The sequence below is a fragment of the Crassostrea angulata genome, chromosome 4 (genome assembly GCF_025612915.1).
Source record: "Crassostrea angulata isolate pt1a10 chromosome 4, ASM2561291v2, whole genome shotgun sequence".
Taxonomy (NCBI): domain Eukaryota; kingdom Metazoa; phylum Mollusca; class Bivalvia; order Ostreida; family Ostreidae; genus Magallana; species Magallana angulata.
In genome coordinates this window covers 50138596-50155841 of record NC_069114.1, presented here as the reverse complement: position 1 = coordinate 50155841, position 17246 = coordinate 50138596, and the positions used below count along the sequence as shown (strand labels likewise).

Here is a 17246-nt window from a genome sequence, read left to right as displayed (position 1 = left end):
TTTTAATTGGAGGGGTTAAAATTACTTATGAAATAACAAACCATTCAATTACAAATATTCAAGTTGTTATATATGATTGTATTTATTTAAACAATAGCAACTAAATATGAAAGATGTTACATTGAAATAGTATTTTGACATGCATGTTCAAACATCAACATTCTCTTCTCATGCGTAAGTGTCGTGGCACTGTGATATGTTTCAAATAATTACAAAAAAGGTTTATCTTTGCAAACTTAAGATTTGCTTAAGTAATTGTACTTTGATATGAAAAAACATTAAAACAACAGTATAATCATCAATATACTAGACTGAATGATATAATGAAAGGTCTATTTATATGATGTGTGCTCATACGTTATCACTAGGAAAATATCATATATATATATATATATATATATATATATATATATATATATATATATATATATATATATATATATAGTTTAAAGTAAAAATGATAGTATCTATTTAAATCCTTAATTCTAAAACGTCAACTAAATACATGGACAAGAAATCAATATAATGATATTCATTTTTCATTTTTAAATAATAAGGGTTGAAATTGTATTTAATATCCATTAATAATTAACATCAAAAGTGACTTTTTGGTAAAGATTTATAATCTATAAAGATATAAGATTACAATGTGTTCTTTGGTTAAGTGTATTAACGGTTTATACTTGAATACCAAATCTCAAACTTTTATTCCAACATTTGGATGACTTTGACAATAAACATGATGACCATTTAACCTGCATTAAAATCTCACATATTCTGGTGTATGATAGAGTCGTTTGTGTTTCCACCAATCGATAGCGGGATTTCTCATGACGTCATTCACAAACAAAGCCTTATATCTTTTAGTCGCGTTCCAGATTTCGAATATATTTGTCTGGTTTCCGGGAACAGACAGAAGAGGCTTAATGTCATAATCTGTAACAGGTTCAAAAATGTATACAATTAAACATAAAGATAAACAGCAGAATGTAGTTATATTTCAGTCTTAAGTCGTTTCAAAATATTTCCCTTTCTTTTCAAAAAAGCAAGTATTGATAATTGTGCTTTTGTCTATGAAATTGTAAGAACATGTATATTCCAAATTTTAACTTTAGGTGAGAATGTTATGAGATTAAAAGAACTTAAAAAATGTCATTCCATTATATAATTTGTGTATGATTTAACTCATATTTATTGTAGATCATCATTTATTTCAATATTACATTTCATGAAAAAGCTTCAAATACACAATTCTTGCTTTCAAAAGGTTCTTTTTTAGTACAGAAACTCTAATTAATCATTGATCAACACTTTTAAAAAACAACATTGGTGCTCAAAAAGCGTAAACAAGCAAGAGGTAAATGACAACCAATCAATACCTGTGTTATAGCTCTTAGCAAGAGGTAACAGAAAACCAATCAATACCTGTGTTATAGATCTTAGCAAGAGGTAACAGACAACCAATCAATACCTGTGTTATAGATCTTAGCAAGAGGTAACAGACAACCAATCAATAGATCTTAGCAAGAGGTAACAGACAACCAATCAATACCTGTGTTATAGATCTTAGCAAGAGGTAACAGACAACCAATCAATACCTGTGTTATAGATCTTAGCAAGAGGTAACAGACAACCAATCAATACCTGTGTTATAGATCTTAGCAAGAGGTAACAGACAACCAATCAATACCTGTGTTATAGATCTTAGCAAGAGGTAACAGACAACCAATCAATACCTGTGTTATAGATCTTAGCAAGAGGTAACAGACAACCAATCAATACCTGTGTTACAGATCTAAGCAAGAGGTAACAGACAACCAATCAATACCTGTGTTACAGATCTAAGCAAGAGGTAACAGACAACCAATCAATACCTGTGTTACAGATCTTAGCAAGAGGTAAAAGACAACCTGTGTTATAGATCTTCATAAGTGTGTGATTTTTGTGGGTGCACATGGCCTCGTCCACTGCAAAGGTTTGGTTATAATCATCTCCACAAAAACATTGATAGTAATTGTCATCCTGCAAACAAAAAAACATATTCAGGTCTTTGATCCCATCATATTGGAGCAGAACGACAGTAACAAGTGTAAATAAAAATGAAGATGTAATCCATAGATTTAAAACAATATCTACATTTTTTTTATTTTTCTAAAATTGTTTTTTATAAAAACATATTTAAAAGGTTATTGAGCTGTCTTTGACATATATTTAGAGATAACGTGTATGACATCAAAAGGGGGAAAATGGTTAAAAAATATAATGTTAGCATTCATAACAAGTTTCCTGGTTTCTGTCGAAAAAATGACAAAAAAATCATAAAATTATATAAAATAATTAAAAGTCTATATTGGTCTGTTTTTGTGAAATTTTTTATCAATTAATTAATCAATGAATTAAGCTTGCCACAGAATCTTTACCGTGAGGGCTTATTTCGAGACAGTTATATTATTTTACTACTGTTAATTCCCTATATTATGCGAGTACTTAATTCCGCGATCCCGCTTGTTTGTATCAAATCACGAGAATATAAAATTGCGAACGTGGAACTTTTCCCCTTATTTCTTATAGTTCTGAACTCTCAGATAATAATGGCGAGATTTTAAAATCCGCGAATGGTGTTTCTCGCGATTTTACGCAGATATCAATTCCTCGATCGCGTTTAATTAGGAATCTACAGTAACTAGAAAATGATGTAATGTTAATAACACTAGGTTGTTTAGCCAAAAATGGTTTGTTTGTTTTTTTAATTTGAAAATTCAATAGAATTAAGCTAAATTATTACCAAACAGACCAAATCAAACGCTTTAGAGCTTGTATCCTGCTGGTAATATATCTTTACAAGGTCAAATACTTTGAGTGCGACATAAAATATTGTTTAACTATTGGTTTTATATACTTTATAGTTACAAAAGAGTATACAAACATTAAGTGTAGGTTTCAGTCCAGCGTACGTATGGTTGTTCATACATTCTTTAAAACAAAGAATAAGTTCAGGCATGCTTCCATTAGAGACGTTCACTTCAGTTAGAATAAAAGTTGAAAACATCTTCATGTACCCGTCGTACAGATAGCATCCAACAAACCCTGTATAAACATTGAAAAACTATATATATATATATATATATATATATATATATATATATATATATATATATATATATATATATATATATATATATATATATATATATATATATATAGCACAATATACACTATAATTTAAGTTAACATTTCTCAATATGAATAGGTAAAAAGATTATTAAAAAAAACGTTTTATTGGATAAAGAAACTGTCAACTTTTCTGGTTTTGATACGATATTTCCTATAAGTTCTTTAATGAATTCATATTTGTCTAAATATAAATAGGCAACTGCAACAAAAGACATATCTTTACCTCTTTATTGAAAAATCCAAAAATATATTTTTGCATTAATTTACAACATTGATTTTATTGTAAAAAGAAATAAATCGAAATAGATTGTTTCATATGATATCCAACTTAAAATTGAATAAATAGCTAAACCGTGTACCTAAAAAGGCTATTCACTATTTGAGAGTTACCGTCCGTAATTTTGTTACCTTAAAGGCTTTAACACAATGAAAAGTGTTACTAGTTAGCCTTGGCTTGTGTTTATTAGTTAGTGTGCCTTTATATTAACTTTACCATAAAATAAGCGTTTCAACATACAAGCGTTTGTGTCACGGAAAATTACTCCCAATTGTAAAAATAATAAGCAAGCTAACGGCAATTTAGCAATTCTATATAAAAAATTGAAAAATGTAAGTTCGGGTTTAATTCGGAACACTTTGTTGCCAACGCCCTTATTGTGATTCAATCGCAATCGCAGGAATAAAAATATTTAAAGATATAAGTGGGTTTTTTTTAAAGATTGTTAACAACATTGATCTCTTAGGTAACCGCTTTTACAAGTTTACTGTAGAATACCAAAGTAACCTCAGTTATCAAATTACCAAAAAAAAAAAAAAAACTGCCAACAACCACAACCGAACAAACAATTGCTTTATAAACGATAAGATTTCATGTCCCGCCAAGCTCAAAATCGGTGTAAAATACAACTTAATTTAACATGTTATTGGCATAACCGCGAAATATAGCCAAAATGTTATGGTCACCAATTCTGTGTAAATTGCATATTAAAGATTAGATCTGAAGAAACAGAAACAATGAGCGGCTCAGCCACAAGCAGTGCACAGAGGGCATGCGGAGAGACGCTGAGAGAAATGTGCATGAACACTACAGATATAAAGTAAGAGTCTCTAGGGGTACGAATGATTGTGTGGTAGCGGGAGATGTATTCCTGATTAAGGGTGAACTATCCTAATACTTCATAAGACGATAAGAACTTTGGCTAGATACACGCTGGAAGTTGTCCAATTATAGAGCTACAATATCGTCTCCTGATGATTAATTTGCTTCAATCGTTTATATTCGGGAGGGGTATATGTATGGGCAGCGGAAAGGGCAAAAAATACAATTTTACAAAATCAACGATAAACTAAATTCAGCAATCTAAAATAATATTATCAATGACCATAAGTGCAAAACCAACAGTCTTCTTTGCAAAATAAATGTACATAAAATCAACCAAAGATATCTAAATACAAATCAAACACAAAAAGTAAGACCAACAGACATAAATGTAAAACGAACATACATCAACATGAAACAAGCGGACGCACAAATAAACGCCAGATGGCGTTTTTGGGGAAGCAATATGCGTCATCGATTATTGGAATCCGGGATGGTTCGCACCTATTCTGTTTCGCCCTGAGATGTTTCGCACCTGTCTCGGAGCGAAACATCTTACTGTATTAAGATACTTTTCTCGTATTATTATTCCTCTGAAATTAATTATTACCTATACAAGAATTGAAATATGTTTTAAAAAACCACCAAAACAGTACTTGCTTTTATGCATGCACGGCCAAGACAGCGTGCTTGCTTGATTAGGATTTTTATTTATTAATTTTATGAAGCCATGTCGTTTTATATCGTTCAGCACAAGAGGTGTGAATTGTGTTGTGGTAACAATTATAGCCTGTCATTCACTTGAGAATTACCTGTATTTTATTATAAAAAATGCGGGAATGTTAATGTAATTACAAATGTATAATATTATATAGTTAGCATAGCTCTATTTTGGGGATCATTATTTAATTACATAAACTATCTGCTTGAACTTTACATTACCCCCCCCCCTCCCCTGCATCCACTATTTAACTACGATTTTTACCAGTCTTATAAAATTAATATTTTAATCAAAAAATTAAAATTCTTATAGCAAAAGTCAAAAAGGCATATTTTTAAAGATTAAACTTCGAAAAAAAAAACCGAAGTTAAAAAACGATGTTTTAAATCTTAGCAAACTTCATCGTGTCTAGTATAGCCGAGTGGATACGCAGGATGTCCGAATAATCACCGCAACTAACTGCATGGTATTTTTTAAATTAATTTTTGAAAAGGTAATACCCCTATTCCGATGGTTTTGAAAATAAATGATGTCGGGATAAATAATTTTCAAAACGCTTGTCATTGTTATATTTTACATGTGTGCTGATTTTTCTACGTTACCGACTTTGTTCACGTTATAAACATAAATTGTGAACATTTGCTTCTGAACGAGGAAGTAACGCATTAATCGATAAAGTTAATGTATTTTTTTGGAAAATATGTCGTTTTCAAATATATATACATATTGTTCGACATCGTTTAAAGCAAGCCGTGCAAAGAAGACTGTTGGTTTTGCACCTATGGCCATTGATAATATTATCTTAGATTGCTGAATTTAGTTTATCGTTGATTATGTAAAAATGTATTTTTTGCCCTTTCCGCTGCCCATATATATGAGATATAAAGTAAGCAATAAAATTTAAATAGACAAACAAGTATCCATCCACTTATATTTAATTTTTAAACAAAAAAAGTGTGATTTTCAGATGATAATTTCAGCTTTTGGTTTTTATTACCTTAAATCTTAAATAGTATGGAAACAGATATATTTTATTCATTTTTTGATAAAATTCAAGTCCAATAAGTTAAAAAAAAGTTATATTTTTAACTTTGAACCCATGATTTTATAGGTACGGAGTTACCTTAAATCATCTCAATCTTGCTCCAAAAATTGGAGATTGAAAGATTTAAGTAAAGATAACACGTTGCAAACTGTTCGAATATTGAATAAATACCACACCATATACATGTTCAGACGTAACTGAATATCACAAACTCTTTCTCGTTTTAAAGAAGAAATCCGTGCTTTAACCTTCTCACGTCAGCAAACATTCCGTACTACAATGAATCTTTTTAATTAAAAATTCAGGAAAAAGAGACGGGGCGTTGCCAAAACATGTTTGAGATTTCAAAACATAATATTCAAAAACTAAAATCATTATCTTGCAATCTGTTCCTATTCTATAATTATTGTAGATGATATACATGCGTGCAAGTACACGCTAGCCGAAGGTCTGTAAATCTACGAGAAAATTCGGGTTGACATGCTGTAAAGCTACATTTTACCGTACACATCTGGTAAACTCTTTACAGATCACTGCACCATTTTGGACTAATTAACCTTATTACTTTAAATAATAAATAATACCATAAAATTCCTTATCCAATTTAACCTAACCCTAACCCTTCTTACGAAATTCCCTTTGAACACCATTACCAGTTGCCCAAAGTGAACTTGTGTGGTTATCCACTTGAGTTAACGTATTTTACTTTCTGAGGTCAGTTGGCATGTTTGAAAGAAAGTCGAGAGGCAAGTAAGACGATGACATCAGAAGTAAATTGACTGGCGACTTTCTTAGAATAACAACATCACTGGAATAACCAATCCACATAATATGTCGGAATAAGAATATTAGTCAGTCCAAAACTAGCGCAATCAATTCTCTGCATGTTCGTCATACATTGCTTTTTTAAAGGAAGAACTGAAGCTCTACGCTTTAAGAACCCTGATTTTCCTTTAGAGCTACAAACATGCAGCTAACATGCACACGTAACTTTAATTTTGCTTAAAAGAAGATATATTAATAAAACAATGACGACTCCCTGGCCTCCCTAGTCAATAACGCGTGTCTTTAATATTAGAAATTCAGCGAGAAAACAAATAGAGGAGGCGGTTTCAAAAAGTTTCAAAATCAAGAACAATTACAAGACTCTGTTTTTTGTTTTACAAATTTAAAATAATTTATACTTATAAATTAAGGCATTTTGCAAATAAACTACAAAATGCCTGCACCAGAGTACTTGCTAACACCTTTGGTATTTCAACACATGCGTGATGATGTCCGTTAAGTCTTGTTGAATTTTAACTTATAAGTTATTATTGTGAAACTATTTAGAAACCTACTCTTATTTTCTATAAACAAGCCCGAAATAGCAAAAATGAGAGTAAGGTGGTAGATACGCTTTGGCGGATCCAAGTCAGGGATAGTTTGCTTCAAAATATATACTTGCAATGAAATAATACTGAACGATTACGTAAAGATTGAATATATTTACTGTGAGCCTATTTAGAGCATACATAGAAGTTGATATTTGACATATGTTGAAAAAATAAAATCAGTCAATTTTTGTTCTTTTGTGGACACTCTTAGTTTTGATAAACATTTGCCTGAGAACTTTCCAGAACGGGGTTTCCAAGAACGCGGATTGACTAATTAACGAAAAGTGTAGGACAAGTTCATCATGCATCGCGGGCAGATACCTTGGATCGGACCTTCATTAATACAGAAAGTTAATAATTCATTCAGCTGCAACAAACAGGATAAAGGCCACGTACATAGAGGATATCTATATTGTGTGATTTCATATTTGCTTTATCCAACGAGTTGAAAAGGTGTATATATTCGCGAGGCTTGCCGAGCGAATACAGTAAAACACGCTTATAACAAAGTCCCAGGGACAGTCAATTTAACTTCATTATAAGCGTAATTCGTTATATCCGTCAAGTTTACAACATGAAATAGAGACTTGGGGAATGAAAATCACTTCGCTGTAAGCGTCAATTCATTATAAGCGTGTTCGCTATAACCGTGTTTTACTGTATAACCATTTCAACGAGTTGGATAAAGCAAATATAAAATCACACAATATAGATGTTCTATTTATCTCATACAATTTGATTTATATCATGAAGCTTTTGAAACAGTCCCTTATGTGACCCGAATTTTTTTTTTTTTCAAAGATTAAAAACGATGATGCAACGTTGTGTTATGCGGCTATTGTGACCTTGCGCAATACAATTTAGTACGTCATTCCTGAGATAAATCTAACTGTTTTAATGTAAAGTTTCACTGAAATAAACCTAAAAATATTTTTTTAGTTCTAAATAATTTTTCTTAGAGCTTATTCACTTGATTAAATGGAAATTAATAATTCCGATTAGAAGACTTGAATAATCAAGTTTGTTTACATACACAGTTGTTGATGTTTAATAAAACAAACACGAGGCTAGCCTTATGATTCGAAATTGAAAATAGTGAATAAGGATACTTACTGGTGGTGGAATAAAAGTCTTATGAAACATTATTTCGGTAAGTTCTTGTATATAAACACAACCAAAGCGCTCTGTTTTCATCGCGTCGTCAGGATGAACTCCTTGATAGTTAACGTAATTTGCAGTTTTATAAACTTCAAAAAGCAAATTGGAAGTCGGCTAAACTTATCAAAAATCTTGACAAACAAGAAAAAAGGGTCTTGTGTAACGGTTATGAATAACTTTGAAAAAAAGGGGGGCGGGCTACCCCCCCCCCCCCCACACACACACACACAATAGCCCCCGGTTCCGACGTCGACGCCTGTGCTACGCAGTTATTTGTTTTCCTTCATATTTGTAATTTAAATCTTTGACAAAATCAATTTTACATTAATTTTTGTAGTAGATATAGTTATGTTGAAAGTACTAGCAAATCTTAGAAAATAGGTCACTGAAGCGTTGAAGCGAGGGGTTGTGTAAAAAATAGTTCGGACCGGAAGTATTTGATAAAGCATCACCCGTTTGATATAGCAAAAATTATCACACGGGTAATATACACATCACGTATGAGATAAATGTATATATTATCCATTTCAGTTTTGATTTTTCATCCCTGCCCGCTCCTCGAAATATCCAACAAAGCAGTCAGTTTGTTTTTTATTTCAATTTTGAATAAGATAAGGAAAAAAATCGGACAAAGTATAAACAAAAAGGAACAAAAATATAGTTCAACATCTTACGCATTTTATGATTATAATGTGTAAAGTGTTAATTCCCGCGCTTGCGCTGGGTATCATCTAGTAATATAATAAATATCGTGCTATCCATTTCATCTGGTTTTAAACCCATCTATAAACAACTTCTCTAGCTCATGATAAGGTAATTTTGATGCTAGTTAAAACAGCCTCGGGTCTTAACCCAATCCCATTCACTACACCACTAAAATCGTTCTTTAATTTTTGATAACTGCTATATGCATTATTCGAAAAATGTTATGTATATCTATAAGGCACCGTAATACATTATTTAAAATGATTTTTAGCTAATGCATTAAATGCGAGAGGAGTCTCGGGAATATGGTAAGGCGGCGATGAATTGGCCATCGGTAGGAAAATCCCAAAACCTTATTCTACATATTTATAAAAAGTACTACTGACTGAAATTTATCTTTTTCATCAACTTTTTTAAAAAATTCAATCAATCAATAAAGTTTGCTTTGCCTAATTAAACACACCTTCAAAAAGGTTTTGATCGTTAAAATGATTATTCAGGAAAGCTATGATTTGCAATTCCAATAGATCATCCAGTACATTTATACTATCTCTATTTGCGCCATTATCGCTTTAACGGTGGCTTTGTATATTATAAATAAACAAAGTTTATATGAATATTTGCTTCATTTTTTTTCTGACAAATTACAATGAAAATGATTAACACAGAAGTGCAAAATTTGTGTGCCTTTGATTAAAACGACTTATAAAGGGACTCTGACTTATAGTTAAACGCACTGTAAGGAAAATTTGTCGAACTTCTTCAGATATAGATGAATCGTTGAAGTTTACTTTGTCTAGAATTTGTACTTTGTCATGGTATAACTAGGTTTGTAACATACATGTATTTTTACTGAAATGTTAAGACAGTTTATCATTTTTCACAAAGTTCTTATCAACTACAAAATCAATTTAATATTTTGAACTACACAGTGACAGATAACTACTCCGAAATCCTTTGAATTAATTTAATCAAAATAATTTCAATTAGAAAAATAATCTAACAAAAATTGGTTACTTTGTAATATCACCAGAAACAATTTGCTGCAATTATGATATTTGTTTTCAAACTGGTGCTCAAATATTTATTCTTATCGGCAAAATCTCCAAGCAACAACTCCTGTCTTTGAAGGTTTTTTGCAACTTTGTAAATTTTAAGTCTTTGGAAAAAACACTTTTGAAAAACCTAAAAATTGCATTTAAATTTTTTTTATATTAAACTACTTACCGAAATTCGGAAAATATGCCCCGCCGACCGTCCCCCAGCATATGCTGAGAAATAGGACCCGGATGTAAGGCACTATTTGAAAAAGCGTCATTTTGTCATTGTGTTCAGATTCCAAATGAATTCGGTTTCCGTACTTTAAATGCTCTCTCCTGTCCTTGGTAGGTTTTCCTAGAATTAAAACTGCTATCAACGGCTTATTGATTTTTGGCTTATGATGCCTCTCTGCTTCTGGTGAAATTATTATCTTTTCCTTTTTATCCATATCTAGACTATTATTAAAAAGGGGAGCTTCGTAGACTCAATATTATGCACTGCATGCATTGTTTGTATTTGATAGCCTACAGAGAAATGAAACGTTCAGGGGATTTAAGTTTTAAATATTTTTGTTTATGTATGTCATCTATCTTTTGTTTTAAGACAAATAGTATGTTTATAAACATAAAGATTACCTAATAACAATAAAATGAAAAGGTAAATATTACAAAGAGGATCAGATTTAAAGGTCGAGTGAGCACAAGTTACGAATTTGAAATCTTTACTCGGAAATCGGAGAAATGTCCCTCTCCTCCTGAGAGTTTATCGTATCTCTTTAAAAATAAAACGAACAAGTCCCTATCCAACTGACAAGGACGCTCTTTCACAACTTCCTATCACCTTTAGGACATGATGCCGATTGTTGCTACTTGACTGTTTGGTATTCTGTAGGAAAGAATTTATGCCAATGATGAGGTCTTAAGTACATATGCAGCTGAATAATGCATACAAAATTTGTTCTGAAAAGGTAATATTTCATAAAACATGCTTCAACAATATTGGAAACTTCAAATTTCTTTTAAATAATGGATGATAGTAATTTGAGCTATTATCTATATGTGATCATAAAACTAAAATGATCTGAAAAGAATGCAATATGATGCAATAAACTGAATCAATAATCCTGGGGGAAAAGGAAATAGATTTTCACAGATATATCGAGACTTCTTCATCCATGACAACTGATGGTTCTTTCTGACTGACCGTAAATTAAATCATGCCTCCGTGTTCGATTTTTCCGGAACATTTCGTCTTCGGTCAACATAAATCGACGGCTAGCGGTAAAAATTATAAAAGTCAGCCTGGACAAATTCGAGAGACAAATAAATCAGTGGAAGTTAAGAAAATTAACACCAATTGGTCGAATTACGATAATCAAGACACTAATAATACCAAAGCTAAATCATTTGATACTAGCATTACCCAACCCAAAAACTGAATACCTAAAAACTTTTGAACATGATATTTTTCATTTCCTATGGGGCTGTAAAGTTCATAAAGTAAAGAAAAGTACAATCATACAAGATTATAATCATGGGGGTCTCAAAATGGTTGATTATGGAAATTTTATCACAGCACTCAAAGCTACTTTGATGAGAAGACTAATTAAAACTGATACAAAATGGGTAAAGCTTTTAGAATCAATTTTGAAAAATAGTATCTCTGAAATATGGAGAAATGGTCCTGATTATTCGTACCTTCTATGTAAAAATTTAGAAAATTCTTTTTGGAAAGAAGTGCTCCTCAGCTGGTTAAAAATAATTGAACAAACGCCACTTAGTAAACCTCAAATTATAAATGATACTAGACTCTTGTTGCTATAGCAACAAAAAGGTCTTCCGTTCCTCATGTATTCATCTGCACAAAAAATCCAGTTATCTTGTAAACAGAAAAATTAAGATATCTACATTTTGCCTTTTCTCAAAGTTTGGATGTTCAAGTTTCTTTAAGTTATAATATCTCGTTGAAAAAAAGGTCTTTGTCTTGGGACCGGAAACGAACAAACGGAAGCGATTTAAGAAATGGAAAGTAGATATTTTAGTACATTTACATACAGTACGTTACTGTTCATCACATTGAGTAAAATGTTTTAAAAAAATTAAAAGTTAAAAAAAAAAGTTATGTTGCTTGAACGCTTTGAGTAATAACCGGAAGTGACGTAGGACCAAATGAAACCCGTTAAACACATGTTCAATCAATGTCCATTATCTATATAAGTTTTCTGTCTTGATCTCTCACAGTTTCTGAGATCTTTTGGGTACTTTGTTTTTGAAAGAGAAGACTACTTAAGATATTTGAGATGTCTCACCGGAAGTAGAACTTTTGTTTTACCATGTGTATATGACCTTTTGTATTTCAATAGCTAGAATATTACTTCAATGCTAAATAACCGAAACATTTTTTAAAAAATCAAAATTAGGTGTACTTCCTGTGACGACCGCAAGATACGCCGGATAAAACAAAGTAGTGTTAACACTTGTACATACATAGGTCTATCATCCCACAAAGTTTGGTTGTTCAAGTCGTTTCCGTTTTTTTTTAGATCTCGTGGAAATAAGATTTTTGGTCTTTGGACAGGAAACGGGCAAACGGAAGTGTTCAATGTAAATTGTATTAAATATTTCTTGTATGCCTGCCATTCCTAAATCTTTCTTAATTTATCTAACTAAAATATCAATGGAAAACAGTTAAACTGATAAATAGCTCGATTTTTTTTAACTCTTCCGGTGTGGACCGGAAGTGACGGAAGACAAAATGAAACCGGTTAAACAATTTTCAATCAAATGTCTATCATCCATTAAAGTTTCGTGTCTTGATCACTTATAGTTTCTGAGATCTTGCGGGTACAAAATGCGTTTTAAAAAAGCTACCTGAGATGATTGAGATATCTCACCGGAAGTAGAATTTTTTTGTTGATTTAACATTGCATAGATAACTTATGTATAGATTTATACTTATAAATTTAATTTATGGAAAATGAATTAAATGCGTGAAACAACTATTTTTAAAGTGCTTCCGGTGACGACCGGAAGTCACGACGAACAAAACAAAATAGTTTAAACATATCTACATACACTGGTCTATCATCGTACAAAGTTTGGTCGTTCAAGTCTCTACCATTCTTGAGATCTCGAGGTGACAAGCTTTTTCGTCGCGGGACAGGAAACGGACGACAGGAAATGAATTTTGAAAAAATAAAAAAATCCTTCCTAGACTTTATCATTCCCTATTATTTCTGAAAATTTCAAATAAATATCTCCAGGCATCTCTGAGAAAAACGTGGAAAAAAAAATAATAATAATAACTAGACTCTTGTTGCTATAGCAACAGAAAGGTCTTCCGTTCCTCATGTATTAATCTGCACAAAAAATCTAGCTATCTTGTTAACAGAAAATGGATATAATATATATAAGCTTTGTGTCTTGATCTATCACAGTTTCTGAGATCTTATTTATACTTTGTTTTTAAAAAAGAAGGCTATCTGAGATATATGAGATGTCTCACCGGAAGTAGAACTTTTTTTTACCATGTGTATATGACTTTTTGTATTTCTATAGCTAAATGTTACTTCAATGCTAAATAACCAAAATATTTTAAAAAAATCAAAATTGGGTGTACTTCCTGTGACGACCGGAAGTTACGCCGGATAAAACAAAATAGTGTTAACACATGTACATACATAGGTCTATCATCCCACAAAGTTTGGTTGTTCAAGTCGTTACTGTTTTTGAGATCTCGTCGAAATAAGGTTTATGGTTTCTGGACAGGAAACGGGCAAACGGAAGTGTTCAATGTAAATTGTATTCAATATTTCTTGTATATTTGCCATTTGTACATTATTTTTCATTTATCTAACTAAAAAATATCAAAGGAAAACAGTTAAACTGATAAACAGCTAGTTTTTTTTAACTCTTCCGGTATGGACCGGAAGTGACGGAAGACAAAATGAAACCGGTTAAACACATCTTCAATCAAATGTCTATCATCCATGAAAGTTTCGTGTCTTGATCGCTAATAGTTTCCGAGATCTCGCGGGTACAAATTGTGTTTTTAAAAAGCTACCTGAGATAATTGAGATATCTCACCGGAAGTAGAATTTTTTTGTTGATATAACATCGCATAGGTAACTTATGTATAGAATTATAGTTTTATGTTTATTATATGGAAAAGAAATTTAATGCGTAGAAATAATAATTTTTGAAGTGCTTCCGGTGACGACCGGAAGTTACGACGAACAAAAAAAAAAATAGTTTAAACACATCTACAGCTATAGGTCTATCATCCCACAAAGTTTGGGTGTTCAAAACTTTACCGTTTTTGAGATCTCGAGGTGACAAGCTTTTTCAACGCGGGACATAAAACGCACGACCGGAAATAAATTTTGAAAAAATGAAAAAAACGCCTAGAGATATTATCATTGTCTTTCATTCCAGAAAATTTCAAAAATATCTATCCAGCCATCTCCGAGAAATCTTGTGGACAAAAAAAGGAAAAAAAAATAATAATAATAAAAAACCTTACAATCACTATAAGGTCTTCCGTTGGAAACGGAAGACCATAACTAGACTCTTGTTGCTATAGCAACAAAAAGGTCTTCCGTTCTTCATGTATAAATCTGTACAAAAGATCCATTTCTCTTGTAAACAGAAAATGGATATAATTTATACTGTAAAGGAATTCCCCAAAAATACAAATACACAAAGACAATATGTCAATTTTTGAGTACTTTCTGTGACGACCGGAAGTTACGCCGGATCATACAAAACATAGTAAACATACATTCATACATTGCCTTGTCTTTCCTTAAAGTTTGGATGTTCAAGTTTTTGTTAGTTATAATATCTCGTTGAGAAAAAGTTTTTGTGTCGGGACCGGAAACGAACGAACGGAAGTGATTAAGAAATTGAAAATACGTATTTTAATACATTTACCTATGATACGTTATTGTTCATCACATTAAGTAAAATGTTGAAAAAATTATAATGTTAAAAAAACCAACCTTTTATTGCTTGAACACTTCGAGTGAAAACCGGAAGTGACGTACGACCAAATGGAACCCGTTAAAAACATGTTCATTCAAATGTCCATTATCCATACAAGTTTTGTGTCTTGATCTCTCACAGTTTCTGAAATCTTGGGGGTAGTTTTTTTTTTTAAAAAGAAGGCTACATGAGATATTTGAGATGTCTCACCGGAAGTAGAACTTTTTTTGGTGTTTTACCATGTGTGGATGACCTCTTGTATTTTTATAACTAAAATGTTACTTCCATGTTAAATAACCAACATATTTTTAAAAAATCAGAATTTGGTGTACTTCCTGTGACGACCGGAAGTTACGCCGGATGAAATAAAATAGTGTTAACATACACAGGTCTATAATCCTACAAAGTTTGGTTGTTGAAGTCGTTACCGTTTTTGAGATCTCGTCGATATAAGTTTTTTTGTCTCGGGACAGGAAACGGACAAACGGAAGTGCTTAATGAAATTTAAATTTTTATATCTTGTTTACTTTCCTGTTTTACATTATTATTCATCGAAGTAGCTAAAACTATCAAATATAAACAGTTTAACGGATAAACAGTATGATTTGTTTGAACTCTTCCGCTGTGGACCGGAAGTGACGGAAGACAAAATGAAACTGTTTCAACACATCTTCAATCAAATGTCTATGATTCGTGAAAGTTTCGTGTCTTGGTAACGTACAGTACCTGAAAACTTGCGGGTACAAAATATGTTTTAAAAAAGCTTCCTGAGATAATCGAGATATCTCACCGGAAGTAGAATTTTTTGTTTATTTAACATTGTATAGATGACATATGTAAGAATCTATACTAATATTTTTATTCTATGGAAAATAATTTAAATACGTAAAAACAAAAATTTTTGAAGAGCTTCCGGTGACGACCGGAAGTTACGACGAACAAAACAAAAATGTTTAAACACATCTACAACTATAGTTCTATCATCCCAAAAAAGTTTGGATGTTCAAGTCTTTACCATTTTTGAGATCTCGAGGTGACAAGCTTTTCGTCGCGGGACAGGAAACGGACGACAGGAAATAAATTTTCAAAAAATGAAAAAAACGCCTGGAGATATGATCATTTTCTATCAATCTTGAAAACTTCAAGTAAATCTATCCAGCCATCTCTGAGAAATCTTGTGGACAAAAACTGGGAAAAAAATAATAATAAACTAGACTCTTGTTGCTATAGCAACAAAAAGGTCTTCCGTTCCTCATGTATAAATCTGTACAAAAGATCAATTTCTCTCGTAAACAGAAAATGGAAATAATTTATACTGTAAAGGAAATCCCAAGAAATAAACAAAACAAAAAACGTCATTTTTTGAGTACTTTCTGTGACGACCGGAAGTTACGCCGGATCATACAGAACATAGTAAACATATCTTCATACATTGCCTTGTCTTTCCTCAAAATTCAGATGTTCAAATTTTTGTTAGTTATAATATCTCATTGAGAAAAGGTTATTGTCTTGGGATTGGAAACGAACGAACGGAAGTGATTAAGAAATTGAAAATACATATTTTAGTACATTTACCTATGATATTATTGTTCATCACATTGAGTAAAATGTTAGAAAACAATTCTAAAGTTAAAAAAAATTGTGATGATTGAACACTTCGAGTGAAAACCGGAAGTGACGTAAGACCAAATGGAACCCGTTAAACACATGTTCATTCAAATGTCCATTATACATACAAGTCTTGTGTCTTGATCTCTCACAGTTTCTGAGATCTTGGGGGTAGTTTGTTTTTTTAAAAAGAAGGCTACATGAGATATTTGAGATGTCTCACCGGAAGTAGAACTTTTTTGGTTTTGTTTTTTTCCAAAGTGTAGATGACCTCTTGTATTTTAAAACTTAAATGTTACTTCCATGCTAAATAACCAACATATTTATAAAAAATCAG

General features: G+C 31.6%; 1 protein-coding gene across 1 annotated transcript in view; it reads right to left on the bottom strand.

Annotated features, from left to right (window-relative positions):
- The window catches only part of LOC128179705 (uncharacterized), a 29010-nt gene extending 17879 nt beyond the window's left edge, over nt 1-11131 (bottom strand). The window contains exons 1-4 of the mRNA XM_052847229.1: nt 10506-11131; nt 2927-3087; nt 1911-2022; nt 773-936 (exon numbers count right to left, since the gene is read on the bottom strand). Of these exons, the coding sequence (XP_052703189.1) occupies nt 773-936; nt 1911-2022; nt 2927-3087; nt 10506-10767 (699 nt within the window). The 5' untranslated portion in view covers nt 10768-11131. The remainder of the gene's footprint in view (nt 1-772; nt 937-1910; nt 2023-2926; nt 3088-10505) is intronic.
- Between the last annotated feature and the right edge of the window lie 6115 nt (nt 11132-17246).